General features: G+C 46.9%; 2 protein-coding genes across 2 annotated transcripts in view; one reads left to right on the top strand and one right to left on the bottom strand.

Moving 5' to 3' along the window:
* Nucleotides 1-9,786, bottom strand: part of TRABD2A (TraB domain containing 2A) — a gene marked incomplete at its 5' end in the record, with an annotated part of 69,207 nt that extends 59,421 nt beyond the window's left edge. Inside the window, one exon of the mRNA XM_035000548.1 lies at nucleotides 9,736-9,786. Coding sequence (XP_034856439.1) covers nucleotides 9,736-9,786 — 51 coding nt within the window. The remainder of the gene's footprint in view (nucleotides 1-9,735) is intronic.
* A 5,683-nt stretch (nucleotides 9,787-15,469) lies between these two features.
* Nucleotides 15,470-16,507, top strand: TMSB10 (thymosin beta 10). Its single transcript, XM_035001182.1, has 3 exons — nucleotides 15,470-15,566; nucleotides 15,850-15,964; nucleotides 16,217-16,507. The coding sequence occupies exons 2-3, from the start codon at nucleotides 15,865-15,867 to the stop codon at nucleotides 16,249-16,251; spliced, it is 135 nt and encodes a 44-aa protein (XP_034857073.1). The 5' UTR covers nucleotides 15,470-15,566; nucleotides 15,850-15,864; the 3' UTR covers nucleotides 16,252-16,507.
* The last annotated feature ends 634 nt before the right edge of the window (nucleotides 16,508-17,141 follow it).

The raw sequence follows: 17,141 nt of genomic DNA, 5'->3' as shown, positions 1-17,141 counted from the left end.
CCTTGTATACAGACACATACAACTTTTTAAAATACATTTTGGCTAAAATCAACAATACAAAAACAACAGGTGTTGGCAAGGATGTGGAGAAAGGGGAACCCTCATGCGTTGTTGGTGGGAATGCAGGCTGGTGCAGCCACTGTAGAAAACAGTATGGAGGTTCCTCAAGAAGTTAAAAACAGAACTACCCTACTATCCCACAATTGCACTACTAGGTACTTACCCAAGGGATACAAAAATACTAATTCAAAGGAATACATGCATCCTGATGTTTATAGCAGCATTATCAACAACAACCAAATTATGGAAACAGAAGAAATGTCCATCGATTGATGAGTGGATAAAGAAGATATGCTATACACACACACACACACACACACACACGAATATTACTTAGCCATAAAAAAGAATGAAATCTTTCCATTTGCAGTGGCATGGATGGAGCTAAAGAGTATAACACGAAGCAAAATAAGCCAGTCAGAGAAAGACAAACACCACATGATTTCACTCATATGTGTAGTTTAAGAAACAAAACAAAGGAGCAAAGGGGGAAAAAAAGAGAGAGAGAGAGACAAACCAAGAAACAAACTCTTAACTACAGAGAACAAACTGACGGTTACCAGAGAGGAGGCAGGTGGGGGGAGGGGTGAAACAGGTGATGGGGATGAAGGAACGCACTTGTGATGAGCCCCGGGGGGTTGGATGGAAGTGCTGAATCGCTCTATTGTCTATCTGAAACTAATATCACGCTGTATGTTAACTGAATTTAAATAAAAACTTTAAAAAAAGAAAAAGTACATTGTGGGCTTCATCCTTGATATTTTTCCATAAAAGAACTGCCATGGGTATGCCAGGCACCCATGTGCCCGTCTGTCATGGGCCCGCTTGCCCTGGGCCCTTGCTGGGGAAGCAGAGCTCAGCCTTGGGAGGTGAGATTCTTGCTGAGCTCCTCTGTGCACTAGGAGCTGGACTCCAACTCGCACACTCTAACTTCAGAATCCACACTTTCACCCACCCTCTACCTCCTCCTCCCATCACCAGCTAACATGTTCTTTCAGAAGGAGATTTGTTGATTTATATTTTCTATTAAGATTTTTTTAAACATACACAAAAGAAGGGAGGACAATGAACCTGCCTGCAGGTATCACCCAGCTTTTGAAAGACATAGTAACATTTCCAGAACCAGCATTCCATGCAAGAGTTTGGGGCTGACAGTCCCAGGTCAAAGTGAACAACTCTTCCAGAACTTGATCAGAAGAACCTGGTAAGAATGATCCAGGTGGTGCCCAGGAGAGAGGAGGCCAGACCCACATAGGAAGCAGACAGGAGATAAGATGGAAACTCACAGGGAGAGTGAGGAAAACCAGGGGGCAGTGCAGGAGAAACTTGGAGTTTCTGGGGAGTCGCTGGCAGCAGTCAATTTCCAGCCCTCAGGTATTCTTACCCTAAACCCCCTGTGATGGACACGGAGAGCCCTGCCACGCCCTCCTTCCAGGGAGGGCTTACTGCCCCAGCTGGCTAGGGGCACCGTCAGCACACAGGGGCCAGGCCCTCCATATTGTCTCGGCTGCAGAGAGCCAGCTCACCCTTCCCAAGGCCATCTCAGCACACCTTGGGACAACTCTAGTGCCAGAGGCCCCCAGGGTGTCGGGGTTACTGAGGCTGTCCAAGCTTGACTTCATCCTCTGCCCCATCTCACTCCCTTCCTCCCCTTCCATAGGTGTTAATCCTAAGGCACTCCTTAATAAATATCCTGCACATGAAACCAGCTCAGAGTCTGCTTCCCTGGAAACCCAAGCTGAAACACCCCCTTTCCCCAGTGAGGGGGCGCCTGGGTGGCTCAGTCAGTTGAGCGACGGACTCTTAATTCAGCTCAGGTCATGATCTCAGGATCGTTGGACCAAACTCTGTGTCGGGCTCCGCACTCAGTGCAGAGTCTGCTTGGGATTCTCTCTCCCTCTCCCTCTTCCCCTCCTCCCACTCGCAGGCTTGCTCTCTGTCTCTCTCTCTAAAATTAATTAATTAATTAATTAATTAATTAATTAATTAATTAAAGGAAGTCCCAGTGACTTGCAATCTAAAGAGCACAGCTAACACCATCACCCCGGGGTCACCATACTGGGGCTGTGATGACTACCATGCCCCATTCACAAAAAAAACATACAGATATTGGGATAGAAGAAAGGCAAAGCAAATGGGACAGACTTTTACGTTGTATATGTCCAGGGAACATATGACCCATATGGGGGAGATGGGGTAGGGCAGGGAATGCAGCTTTGTTTATTTCTCTGGGGGTACTTGGGAGCCCACTCCAGCACATTAAAGGAAACTCATTACCTTCCTGCTCAAAGTCTCCTAGGGCTTCATTCAGGCCCTCTGGGAGAAAGTCTTTGGGGTCCATTCTCTTTCCCTCTTCCCCAAGGAGGTCCCAGATCCAGAAGCTAATCTGCCCCCATCCATGAAGTACCTGCCGCTGGTATAACTCAGGGTCTGGTTTTTTTTGGCTGACCTTCCTGGCTTTGCAGATTAACTGAATCTAACTTCCACTTTCCTTAAATCTCTGGCTTGGGCAGCCTTCTCTGGGGCCCTCTTCACAGGGCCAGCTTACCCCTACTGTCACTTAACCGGCTGAGTCAGCCAGGTGCCCCAAAGATTTTATTTATTTATTTGAGAGAGAGCGTGCATGCGTGCGTGTGCATGTATGAGTGGGGGGAAGGGCAGAAGGAGAAGGAGAGAATCTCAAGCAAACTCCCACTGAGTGTGAGCCTGAAGTAGGGCTCCTTCTCATGACCCTGAGATCATGACCTGAACGGAAATCAAGAGTCAAAGGCTTAACCAACTAAGCCACCCAGGCGCCCCTGTGAGGACTTTTTTGATGTGCCATTTTGGCTAGGCTACAGTCCCCAGCTATTTATTATACTACATAAATATATAGTATATACTATACTATATATATACATATGAGGCTCTGGAGGCATAGGGAGGGACATTCAGCACAGAGCCGAGCACACAGTGTTAGTTATTTCTATTAATGTCACTATGTCACCCAAACCAGCTGGAGACCCCTCTCTGTCACCCACTACATCACAACCACCAACTGCTTATTTTCTACGGTGATTAACTTTCTTTTTTTTTTTTTTAAGATTTTTTTATTTATTTATTTGCGAGAGAGAGAGAGAGAGAGAGAGAGAAACAGCATGAGAGGGGATAGGGTCAGAGGGAGAAGCAGGCTCCCCGACAAGCCGGGAGCCCGATGTGGGACTCGATCCCAGGACTCCGGGATCATGACCTGAACCGAAGGCAGTCGCTTAACCAACTGAGCCACCCAGGCGCCCTACGGTGATTAACTTTCAAATTTCTCAGCTTTTTATCCCCATTGCCACTCTGTGAGCCCGACCCTCATTATCTCTTGTGTAGATCATAGTGACAATCTCCTAACTAATCTGCTTGCATCCATGAAATCCATCGACAATGCGGTAAGAGCAAACACCAGCGTAGCCTTCACCATGCGCCAGGTGCTGTTCTAAGCACTTTGCAATCCTGGGATGTGTATCCTATCGCTGTCATTACTGTTTTACAGACGAGGACACTGAGGCACGGAGGGGCCAAGGCACGACACCCTCTACCATCCCTCTTTGCTTTCTTCCCTGCTCCTCCCTGCCTTGCTTCTGCTGAGATTTTCACCCTCATAACCTCTGATCCCATCCCTGCCACTTAGGCCCAGCAGACCTGGAGCTAGTTCCTTTACTTCCGTTTTAGTTGGCTTGGGCGGCCAGAATAAAGCACCACTGACTGGGAGGCTTAAACCACAGCCATTTATTTTTCACAATTCTAGAGGCTGGAAAATCCAAGATCAAGACGCCAGCAGTGCCAGCTTTTGGTGAGGGTCCTCTTCCTGGCTTGCAGACCAGACGTGCAGCACCTTCTCACTGTGTGCTCACGTGACCTTTCCTCCGGGCCCTTGTGGAGAGAACGTGAGACAGCCCTCCTGCCTCTTCCTCATTTTATAAAAGCACTAATCCCATCATGAGAGTTGCCCCTCTTGACTTCATCTAAACCTAATTACCTCCCAAAGGCCCCTAACACCATCATACCGAGAGTTAGCGAGAAAGTACATGAGAGGCGGGAGGGTTAGAGGGAGAAGCAGGCTCCTCGCCGAGCAGGGAGCCCGATGCGGGACTCGATCCCGGGACTCCAGGATCATGACCTGAGCCGAAGGCAGTCGCTTAACCAACTGAGCCACCCAGGCGCCCTCTGGCATTTTCTTCCATCCATTATCACCGTGTCCTTTAACATTTCCAGAAACCTCTTTCGAAGCATACATATTCAGCTCAGGAGCATTTATTGGGGAGCATGGAATGATAACAATAGAATAATACTGAGACTAGCTCGGAAAGTACTAAAGAGAAGTAATTAGCATGGTGCAGGGAAATTATAAAAAGAAACCAAAGTAGTTGAACCACGCCCCTTCACATAATACATCTCACCTACAAAATGCTTTCAGATACTTGATCTCACAGATCCTGGTGACAGCTCAATTACAATCTCCATTTCTTAGAGGAGGAGATCAGAGTTCAGAGAAACGATGCAACGGTCCGCGGGCCCCAGGCTGCCAGGTAATGGTGCCAGTGCCTGGACCCAGGTCTCCTGACCCCCACGTGCTATCTGAGGTGCTTCAGAGATGTGTCTATACTTTCATTACAACAGAAGGGGCCTGCCTGAAAGCACACAGCTACCACAATCCTTCCTGGAGGTGCAGTGAGAGTAAATAAATCCTTTCTTCCTACTTGCCTGTTATAAATTATTACTCCTTCCCCAGTGAACTTGTAATTGTCTTTTTATCAGGCTCGATTGGGAGAAGCTTAGTAATCTGGCTCCAAGCCAAAGAGCAACACATTGCATAAAGGAGACAGAATTCTGAAATGAACAAATGAACTGAACAGAAAAGGGCAGTTTTGCATATTCTTTAAAGGAGGAGGATAAAAACTGTAGTATGTAGAAGGGGCCCATTTTCCAGAAATGATGCAAATTAAAAAGAAGTCAGAAATATGTGAAAATTGGTCAAAAACTATAAAGAAACAGAATTTCTCCTACACAGACACTCACACAGATTTTGTTTGCTTTTTTTTTTTTTTTTTTTGAGAGAGAGAGAATGAGAGAGAGCACATGAGAGGGGGGAGGGGCAGAGGGAGAAGCAGGCTCCCTGCCAAGCAGGGAGCCCGACGCGGGACTTGATCCTGGGACTCCAGGATCATGACCTGAGCCGAAGGCAGCCGCTCAACCAACTGAGCCACCCAGGCGCCCCGATTTTGTTTGCTTTCATTCATTTGCAGCATTGCTTGTAGGTGTCCCTTCCAGAGACCCAGGCAAGAGGGGCTGGCCCGTTAGACCACCGCGCACACACGAGCACCATGCAGACCCGGACGCAGGCTTCCTTCCTCCGTATCCTGGAAGCAAAGGCTGACTGCACCTCAGTGCCAGACAGACAGGTGTGGAGGCTTAGCCGCCAGCCAGCACCAAAGATGAAATACTCCCCTGAGATTAGGGATGAGTGGAGTGACAAGAGCACTTACCTAAGCATTTGGGTCCCTCAAACGTCTTCCCTCACAGGTTCTTCAGAAACCGTAATTCCCAGTATTACCAAACGCCCATTTTCTGGCTCCTTTTCCTGTTCCAGTCTATGGTTCCAAAAATTAGCACAGAAATTCTTAGAGCTACAGGAACTACTCACAAATTAGCACAGTGTTCCCAGCAAGTGCACATGTGACAGACAGCTGAGCAATATTTTGCAATAGTACACAGTTCATGTTATTCTTCTATTTGTACATATGTAGGTCTGCACATAACACATATGAAGCAATATACAGATTATATTGGCCACAAGAGAGACTTTGAATGCTAGAACTGCAGGCAGTTTAAATTTTATAAAAATTATTCATTGCATTTAACTACTACATATACAAAAATTTTAATCAAATATTTTATTTTTAAATGAGGCTGGCTTGCAATTTTGAAATTCATTAATAATTATTTGCATTTTGCTGTAGAATACTAGATAATATTTCAGGGGAAAAATCTTGTTTAAAATATGTATGAAATTTAACATTTTTAAATTTAACTCACAGCTTCTATGAAAACACAGTCGATCTTCATTATTCGTGGATTCCCTATTTGAGAATTCACTTACAACCTAAAATGTATTTGTAACCCCGAAATCAATATCCACAGCAATTTTGTGGTCATTTGAGGACAGGCACAAAGTGCCAAAAAATCTAGGTCCCCCAACGCACATGTTTCTAGCTGAGGCCAAACAAGGCAATGCTCTGCCTTCTTATTTTAGTTCTCATAATGTAAACAACTATCCTTTTTGCAGTCTGTTTAGTATCCTACTTTTCTCATTTTTGTTGGTGGTTTCACTGTTCAAAATGGCCCCATGCATAGTGCCGAAGGGCTGTCTAGTATTCTCAAGCACGAGGAGGCTGTGATGCACCTCACAGAGAAAATACATTGTCAGATAAGCTTTGTTCGAGTATTTTAAAGTGCCATTGGCTGGAAGTTTAATGTTAATGAACAACAATATATACTAAATAAGGTATCTTTCAACAGAAACACATAAAACAAGGATATGTATTGATCAGCTGACAAAAATGTGACCAAAAGCTTACGGGAACCTAACTGTATGTGTCCTAGGAGCAATGATTTAGTATTCACTAATTCAGCATCAGCAGTGACTTGATAGAACTAACAACCATAAATAATGAGAATTGACTGTATATATATTCAAGTTTTGTACACTTTGAATGCAATTACATCTTATTTTTTAATTGTTTAGATCATACTATCTGTAGAACACAAGTTATGTGAAAATCTTTTTTTTTTTTTAAAGATTTTATTTATTTATTTGACAGAAAGAGACACAGCAAGAGAGGGAACACAAGCAGGGAGAGTGGGAGAGGGAGAAGCAGGCTTCTCGCCGAGCAGGGAGCTCAATGTGGGGCTCGATCCCAGGACCCTGGGATCATGACCTGAGCTGAAAGCAGACGCTTAACAACTGAGCCACCCAGGCGTCCCTATGTGAAAATCCTGATAACACAATTAGTAATATGCTTAAGGGAAAGCAAGAAAAAAAATTGTGGGGGCACCTGTGTGGCTCAGTTGATTGAGCATCCCACTCTTGGTTTCAGTTCAGGTCATGATCTCAGGGTCCTGGGATCGAGCCCAGCATCAGGCTCTGTGCTCAATGGGGAGTCTGCTTGTGGATTCTCTCTCTTCCTCTCCCTTTGTCCTTCTTCTGCTCACACACACAAGTGCTCTCTCTCTCTCAAATAAATAAATAAATCTTAAAAAAAAAAAAGGTTGTAATGCACAAACCAGCCTTATATTTACAATTGATGTGAAGAAGGAAATGAAAGCCAAGGGCTGGCCATGTTTGGATGTGCATCACTGTGGAGACACAAAAATTCAGAGAGACCAAAAGTAACCATAAGAAAATTCAGAGAAACCATGGGAAAGCATCAAACAGGAGTTGGAATCATTCTTATCTAGATCTTTTTCAGACCCCAGAGGACATCTGGGTGACACATAAAATTTCAGAAACATCTGTCGTTTGAAGGCAAAAGGAGAATTTAGAAGTTGAGGGGATGATTTCAGAATAAAGGATGCTAACCCACTGATTGAAAGGATCCCACTACAACAGGGTTTGAACTGCTGTTTGCAACCAGTTGGTGGATGATAAAATCAAGTTGGCAGGTCATGATCATATTTTTAATGAAGTAATAAAATGAAAAGGAGTAGTTCAACACCACGGGCCATTAGGGAAATGCAAATTAAAACCTCGATGAGGGGCGCCTGGTCGGCTCAGTCAGAAGAGCATGGGACTCGATCTGGGGGTCCTAAGTTTGAGCCCCATATTGGGTGGAGAGATTACTTAAATAAAACTTAAAAAAATTTTTTTCAATAGTGGTAATACCAAATACTGGCGAGAATGCTAAGAATTTCTTACACATTGCTGGTGGGAATGTAAAATGGTACAGCCACTCTGAAAATTGTTTGGTAATTTCTTACAAAACTAAAATATACTTACCATATGACCCAGCAACCACTCCCCTGGACATTATCCCAGAGAAATGAAACCTTATGTCTGCGCACACCAGAAAAATGTACATAAATGTCCATGGCAGTGTTATTTTTAATAGCTGAAAACTGCAAACAATCAAAATGACCTTCAACAGGTACATCCATGGCATGGAATACCACTCAGAAATAAAAAGGACCAAACTACTGATACACTCCACAACTTGAATAGATCTCAAGGGCCTTCTGCTGAGCTAGAAAAGCCAAACTCAAAAGACAAAATTTTAGGGCACCTGGGTGGCTCAGTCATTGGGTGTCTGCCTTCGGCTCGGGTCATGGTCCCAGGGTCCTGGGATCAAGTCCCATTTCGGGCTCCCTGCTCAGCAGGGAGCCTGCTTCTCCCTCTCCCACTCCCCCTGCTTGTGTTCCTGCTCTCGCTCTCTCTGTGTCAAATAAATAATCTAAAAAAAAAAAGGCAAAATTTTAGAGACGGAAAACAGATTGTGGTTGCCAGGGGTTATGAGCCGGGGTTGAATGGGGGTAGGTGACACTATAAAGGGGTAGCACGAAGGATTCCCTTTGTGGTGATGGACTAGGTCTGCATCTGGATTGTGGTGGCTGTACAACTCTGAACATGTGATAAAATTGCAGAGAAATACACACACATGCACATAATAAATGGGTGAAATCTGGAAAAGTCTGTAGACTGCACCAATGTCAGTTGCCTGGTTTTCATATTGCACTATAGTTATAGAAGATGTTACCATTGAGTACACAGGGGACCTCAATGTACCATCTTTGCAACTTTCTGTGAGTCTATAATCATTTCAAAATGAAGAGGTTTTAAAAATGAAAATGAATAGAACAGAGAAGCTTAGAGTACAATACTCATAGTGAAAGTGAATATTGTTCTAGGGAACTTTTGTTTCATTTGTGCGTGCTCATGTGAGTCACAATGTGAAATGTACTTAATTCACTTCTTGGGGAGGGAGGCAATCATCAAGTTCAAAAACAGTTTGAAAACCATTGCTTTACAGCAAGCTTGAAAGACTCAAAGAGCTAGAGGGGCCAGGTAGACCATGTGAAGAAGTAAAATGGGCCTGGCTCATTAAGATGTCATGGTTCATCTTTCCCATATACCTAGTTCTTACTGTGGCAGGCTTCACAATGATGTAAGTATTCTTTCTTCCACAGATTAATAGGCTCTTTCTTTCATTGCTTTAGCTACATAGTACTCTTGATCTATTTGTTCTCCCCACTTTTGATAGTGAATTAGTTTATCTATTGCTGAGTAACAAACTACTCCAAATCTTAGCAAGATAACACAGCGACCACTTATTATCTCACAGTTTCTGGGAATGGCTTGGCTCAGCAGTTCTGGCTCAGGGTCTCCCAGGCGGTTACAGTCAAATTGTCACCCAGCTGGGGCGCCTGGGTGGCTCAGTTGGTTAAGCGACTGCCTTCGGCTCAGGTCATGATCCTGGAGTCCCGGGATCGAGCCCCCATTGGGCTCCCTGCTCCGCGAGAAGCCTGCTTCTCCCTCTCCCACTCCCCCTGCTTGTGTTCCTGCTCTCGCTGTCTCTGTCAAATAAATAAATAAAATCTTTAAAAAAAATTTTTTTAAAAATTGTCACCCAGCGCTGCAGCCATCTGAAGACTCACCTGGGGCCAGAGGACCCACTTCCCAACTCCCTTGTTGATAGCCTCCACTCCTCACTGGCTGTTGGCCACAGACTTGAGCTCCTCACTACATGGTCTTCTCCATAGAACTGCTCACAATATGGCAGCCGGCTTGCCCCAGAATGAGAGATACAAGAGAAAGAAAGATAAAGCCAGGCACCTAAATGGAAATTATAGTCTTTTATAACTTAACTTCGGAAATGACATACTATCTCCCCTGCCATAAAACATTGGTCACACAGACCTTATCCTGGTACAACAGAGGAGGGGACTTCACAAAGGTGGGAACAAGACGGGGGGATCATTGAGGACCACCTTAAAAGTTGACTTCCACAGAGAGAGGTCCGGGCACAAGAAATATTTCTCTACTATAAGGAAAACACCAGTACAGATACGAGAAATGACAACCACCTCTGGTCTCCATGCTGGGAAGACATTAGGGAGTGGTAGAGAACCCAGTCAAGTGAAGAGGACATGGCCCATTTCAGGGGTGCAGCTGCTAATCGAATGCTGCCATGAGAAAATAGAGCTCTTAATGTGGAAATCGTTCCATGTTAAAATTTAATTAAAAATTTAAACCCAGATTCAGATTTCAACAATGCCAATTACCTGCAGTGTGACCTTAACCAAGTCTCAGATCCTATGCTGTAAAGCAGAAATTATCAAAATAGTGCCATTTCACATAGCTTCCGGGAGGATTAAGTGGGATAATACCCATAGAAGTCCTTTGTGCAGGGCCTGGAGCACAAGAGCGGCTCCATAATATTGGTCACCACGATTATTGCTATTCTGGCGCCAGAGATGAAAACCGGAGCAATAATATTCCCACTCTGTGGCTATTAGCCACTTGGGCGAGCTAAGCAGCTGCCAACGTTTACATAAGGGGTTTTCCTCCACACAACTACAGAGCAGAACAATTGTCAGCGAGACTGAACCTCAAAGGCCTGCTTTCCCTTTTTCACAATTTTATCTTGGAGAAGTCCTGAAATTCCATGACCTACAAAGAGAACTAGAGCTTTGATGGTGTGGAGAATACAGAGGTCACAGCCTGATTTCTTTGCTCCTCATACCTCCTTTGTGTTAGAGTCACACAGCTATCCTCAGGCTGGCAAAACTGGTACCCAAGAGGAGGCTGAAATAACAGCAAAAAAAAGGACCAGAAAGGTCATCTGGGGAGAAATAGATTTGCTCACCTGTGAGCCTACTCCAGCACAAGGTCTGAACTATCTCTATAACAGTCCACATACCTGGCTATCCACCTCTCATTGAATGCCTCCAAGGACAGAGAACTCATCACCTCTTCCAGCATAGTTTATTTCATTTTGATTAAGAATTTTATGTATTGGGGCACCTCGGCACCTCAGTGGCGCTGTTGGTTAAGCGTCTGACTCTTGGTTTCAGCTCAGCTTGTGATCTCAGGGTTGTGAAATCAAGCCCCATGTCGGGCTCACACTCAGCTCACAATCTGCTTGGGATTTTCTCTCTCCCTCTAGCTCTGCCCCTTTCCTGCCCTCTTTCTCTCCCAAATAAATAAATATTTAAAACAAAAGAATTTTTTGTATTGTTCAAAGAATATTGATTGAGCACTTACGGTGTCATGCATTGCATTTGGTGCTGGGGATGCAGTGGTAAACCAGACAGATTGAGCTCTTCCATTTCCTAGTGTGGGGTGAGAGACAATAAACAAATAAAGGAATATATAACACATTTGGTAGAGATGAATTCTATGAAGAAAGATGAAACAAGGTAAAAGTCAAGAGAATAACAGGGGAATTACTCTATATGGGTGGTCAAGGAAGGTTCTCTGAGGAGAGGACACTTAAGCAACTTTCTAAATGAAATAAGAAGGTGTACAATGTGAATATCTAGACTAAGAAGAACATCTCACATGAGCATTTCAACAAGGGCAAAAACTCTGAAGCAGAGTGAATGTCTTCCTTACAGTCAGGGGAAACTCGGACCGAAAACTCTTTCCTCTTACTCACACAAACACAAAATTCACCTCCTCTTAAGAGGTAATCAGGTTCATCACATCTGTCTGTACCTGTAGGGTTTCTGGTCAGATCAAGAAGGCCCCACATCTGTCCCTATCAGGTCTAGTCTCATCATATTTTCTCCATCTCTCCACAGGATCCAGCTTGCCCTAGCATTTACAGTTACATCCTTCCTAATATAATTAGCATTCTATCTACATCCCCATTCAAATCCCCAATTAAAAAAAAAATGTCAAATTGAACAGGCCTGAGGAATGTTGCCCCACGGCAAATCTCTAAAGGCTTCCCCCACACCGACGCCCTCCCCCACCTCCCTACCCTGCAGTTGACAGTCATCAAGAGTCCATTAGCTTCCTCTTATTAGCTCGACATTTTCCAAAGCATCCTTCTCAACAAAGAAAATGGAAATGTAATTGGAGTTGAGTGGTTCAGCTCTCTCAACACCATCTGTTAACAGTATACAATCTGTTCCAAGCAGCAGGCTGAAATGTTGTCAGACATAAATGACACCCAAGTCATAAGTAAATGCAAGGTATGAGCATGAGCTTGTTGATTGACTCAGAGTAATTCATTTACCACACTAGACTTGTAACTCAAGAGTCTCATCATCTTTACGTCTTCCACATCCAGAGGACACTGCCAGATACTTCATGGATATCTGATAAATGTTTACTGAATAAGTACATGTGTGGGTATTGCAGAAGATATTTAGGAAAAATCCCCACATGGGACCTGAGACCCTGACACCAGTAAGTTATGACTTTTCCATCTCATGGTGCTGCTGCATAACAAAACATCCCCAAACTTAGTGATTTAAAACAACTACAAATTTATTTTGCTCACCAACCTGTAATTTGGCCAGCGACAACTAGCCAGGGCAGTTCAAGGCTCACCTGTTTGCCTGCTTACTGGTTGATGCTAGCTGTTGGCTCAGACCTCAGCTGAGACTGTAGCTGGAATGCCTACAAGTAGCCTTTCCTTGTAGGTGCTTGGTTTTCTTTTTTTTTTTTAAAGATTTTATTTATTTATTTGAGAGAGAATGAGAGACAGAGAGCACGAGAGGGAGGAGGGTCAGAGGGAGAAGCAGACCCCCTGCTGAGCAGGGAGCCTGACGCGGGACTCGATCCCGGGACTCCAGGATCATGACCTGAGCCGAAGGCAGTCGCTCAACCAACTGAGCCACCCAGGCGCCCGGTGCTTGGTTTTCTCAGAGTGCAAAGGCATCCTGAGAGAGTCAGGCAGAGCCCTGGGGCCTTTTATGTCCTAACCTCATAAACTGAAAAGCATCACTTCTGCCATATTTCATTCACTAAAAGAAAGTCACACAGGACAAGCTATACTCAAGAAAGGCGTTTGAAACGTGTATTATAGCTGTCTCTAGAAGAAATAGATTCCTTTGTTTCCAAAATAAAAGTTGGAATTGGAGTTCACCAGAGGTCCAAACTGGGACAAATGCTCAGGCCAAAGGTGGGGCCCTGTAAGGTAACACCTAAATAATGCTTGACATTGCATCTGAAAAGGAATTAAGTGGCAGTGAGACCTTCCAAAAAGTCGATGTCTCAGGATGTCTGGAAATTTCAAGCTCAAGTTTGACAGATCCTTCAATAGTGTATCGCAAAGAATGCTCCAAGTCCATCCAAGCCTGCTTTCTTTTTCTCCTGGGTGCACAGCTTGACTACACTCCCAGCCTCCCTCACAGTTAGATAAGACCATGAGACTAAGTCCTGGCGGAAGAGATGAGAGCAGAAATAATGGAGACTACTTTTAAGACTGGTCCATAAAAATTCTAATGCAGTCCTGTATTTTTTCCTCTTTTCCTATCCACTGGCTGAATGGAGTAAACTTCCAGGACCCAGAGGAGGACAGAGTGACAAGAGAGAAGCCGGGGTACCTGAGTCACTACATGGAGGTAAGCTGCCCGACCAGAACCACCAGCATGTAGTGTTGCTGCATGAATGGGAAATAAATTCTTATTGCTTTAAGCCACTTTGGGGGCTGTTTGCTACAGCTGTTTGCCTTCCCTGCCTGTGAAGTTGGATTTTTAGTCACGAAATATTCATTCCCCTCCCTCCCCCACCACGGGTGGAATATACTTCTCCACTCCGTTAACAGTGGGTTTGGCCAATGGGTTGTTCATAGACATGAGCTGACATAATATGCTTTTACACACACTTCATCACTCCTACACTCTTCTGTGCTACACCCTCTTCCTGTTCTGCCATCACCTTGGGAAGAACAAGCATCAGCCAGATACTGGTCCAGAGGATGAGATCCAACTGGCAGCTTGGAACCCAGCCCGGCCTAGCGCAACCCAGCAGCAGCTGACTGACCAGCAGATGAATGAGCAAAAATAAATGATTATTATTTTAAGCCACTGAGTTTTGGGGTAGTTTGTTACACGGCATATTGTGGAGATAGTTGACTGATACACTAATGAAGTGTGAGTATGGCAGTCTCATGGGGCTGCCATTTTGGTGCCTTTTCTATTACCTCACTTAAGCTTTATGCTAAAGCTATTTTAAAGATGAAGAAACAGAGGTGTAGGAAAAGACTTGCCCAAGGCCACACAGGAGTTTGGTATATCACATTCATACGCCTAAATACTCTTCCTTCTGTTCCAAACACACTGAGGGAATGTGAGAAAAGCAGATAAAATCAGGGCGGCGGGGACAGGATTTAGGATGTTTCCACCAAATCCCACTTTAACAGAGCTTGCTAATAATACCCCCTGACACTTAAAAGAGGAAAGTTCGGGACAAATAAAACAAAGACCAGCTTCTCCCCCTGGGGTTGTTAATTTATGGAACTTACTATCTAAACATCTTTAGATAATACAACTGAAAATACAACTTTTCTAAGAAAGATTTGAACAATCGCATTACACCACTCCTATAATGGGTTAATAAGGAAAATAAGAACGTTTGCAGGGATATTTTCAAGGTTAACTTCAAGGAGGAAAACCACACCCTTGGACACAGTGTTCCTAGAGCCCTGGTGAGAGAAGGACTACAGAGAGCCCTCTCCGACTGTTTACCGCCCTTCAGACAATGCTTGTAACCAGCATTCAAGATGACCCGCCACCGCTCCCGCAAGAGCCGCCCCGCTCAGCAAGGCAGACGAGAGAGGGCAACCAGCCCCAATCTGAGCAAAGAGCAGTGGAAACCTGTTTCCCCTGTCCCTTCATCACTAGGAACCCTCGGCTAGGATTCTTTTAGTGCGAGACGACGCAAGGGCTCAGCCTCCCCGAGAAGAGGAAAAGGGGAGTTGGGAGGTCGGGGGGGGGGCAACTGCACAGGGATGGGGGGGTCTCTTGCGAGCAGGGATTACTGCAGAGCACGCGTGCAAGGCCGCACATCCATCCACACCTACAACTGCATACTACACATACACACCACACACCCCTCCCCCGCCGGCCCCCACGCCCATTCTGGAGCGGAGCAGCAGATTCCCGGGGACGGGAGCGCAGCCCCAAACGGAAAGCTAGGGCCCGGCGCCCACCCGGCAGCGCCCACAGCCTCCACCGCGAAGCCAGGCGAGCTGGGGGCGCAGGGAGCTGGGTCTCCCGCCCACCCCCCACCGGGACAGGAAGAGCCGCGCCCAGCCCGCGAGGCAGCCCAGCGGAGGGCGCGGCGGGGAAGCAAGGGGCCCGCGCCGCCCCCGCCCCCGCCCATCGTCTTCCAGCACCGCCCCCGCTGCGGCGGGCGAGGGGCGGGGCGGGGCGCGGCGTATATAAGACGAGGGGCGGGCGCCGTTCTTTTGTCTCTTGCTGCAGCAACGCGAGTGGGAGCACCAGGCGCCGGCTCGGAGCGGAACTCCACGGTGAGCGCTGCCCAGGGCGGGGGCCCCGTCCGGGTGGGGTCGGAGCTGGTGAACCTGGCCGGCGCGCGGCGGCCGCAACAGGCGCCCTTCCCCGACGGGACGCCCGGCCGATGGACCACGCCCTGGGGCTGGGGCGGGGGGGGGGGGTGCGGGACGCGCCCAGATCCTCGGCCTGCGGGGACCGGGAACGCCCCGGCCGAGTGCCACGTCGAGAGGCGTCGGCGGAGAGGCGGAGGGGACGCTGGCCCCGGCCGCAGGCCAACCGCCTCGCTTTGCCCACTAGGATCGCTTTAAGAAAATGGCAGACAAGCCGGACATGGGGGAAATCGCCAGCTTCGATAAGGCCAAGCTGAAGAAAACGGAGACGCAGGAGAAGAACACCCTGCCGACCAAAGAGAGTGAGTGCGCCCCCGCCTCCGGGTCCGCGTGCCCCCAGCCCAGGCCCCCCCCCCGCCCTTTCCGAGAACCCCGCCCCACCCCCACCTGACCACGGCGCCGGGTCCCTGCGGCCCCGGCCCCCTTTTTGTTCCACGAAGCGCATGTCTTCCCAGCCCCAAGCCTCTTTCTTCAGACCCAGACCTCGTGGGTTCCTCGGCTGGGGGGTTGCAAGGTGTCCTCATCCCCCAGTGCCGCCTTCCTTCTCTCTACAGCCATTGAGCAGGAGAAGCGGAGTGAAATTTCCTAAGAACCTAAAGGATTCCCCACCCCCGTCATCTTCGAGACACCCCAGTCGTGATGTGGAGGAAGAAGAGCCACCTGCAAGATGGACACGAGCGACAAGCTGCACTGTGAACCCGGGCACTCCGTGCCGACGCCACCGGCCTGCGGGTCTCTGAGGGGACCCCCCCCAATCGGACTGCCAAATTCTCCGGTTTGCCCTGGGATATTATAGCAAATTATTTGTATGTTTAATGAAAATAAAACACACCTCGTGGCACGGCTGGCGTGGTCTGAGTCTTAGTTGGGAACGCGTGGGCAGTGTCGCTGCAGCAAAATCCCACGCGCCGGAGTCGAGTTGCTGTCGCAGAGCGGGAGGGGGTCGCGGAACGGCCGGTTTGGAGGGACCATTTTTAATGTTGATTTTACCTGCTTCTCCATGAGATTTTGTGCGTTATTATTAGCTGCTTAGCTCTCATGCACTCCATGTAAAATGTAACCTCACTTTGTCATTCTTGGAAGCTCTTTGGGAAAAATGCTTTTCCAGGGGAGCAGGATTTGTTTTTGATAAGCTTTTGCCGTCCCACTGTTTCTCTGGCCTCATAGTTCTGATTCACCCCCGGAAAGAGAACAGTGATTTAAAGTCTGAGAAGAAAGGGGTAAGCAACTAAATCCGGAATGTTGGAAATTGGGTGAGGTCACAAAAGTCTCCTGGAGGCTTTCTTGGAACTTAAAAAAGGAAAACAAAGGCGGGATCCAGGGGAAACCACAGCAGGAACATCAGAGCTGGAGGGGACAGCCTAGCTTTTTGTCTTTCAACCCTAGTGCAGAACCTTCCACAAAAGCTAGCCGTTAGAGGGAGTTCTGGGCTGAGCAGCCTCCGGTGCTGGGAGCAGCAGGAAGGGTGGGTGTGTGGAG

This window comes from Mirounga leonina, unplaced genomic scaffold (genome assembly GCF_011800145.1).
Source record: "Mirounga leonina isolate KUSES-001 unplaced genomic scaffold, KU_Mleo_1.0 Mir_125, whole genome shotgun sequence".
Classification (NCBI taxonomy): domain Eukaryota; kingdom Metazoa; phylum Chordata; class Mammalia; order Carnivora; family Phocidae; genus Mirounga; species Mirounga leonina.
Note: the sequence above shows the minus strand (reverse complement) of the source record. Positions and strands in the feature narration are given on the sequence as shown.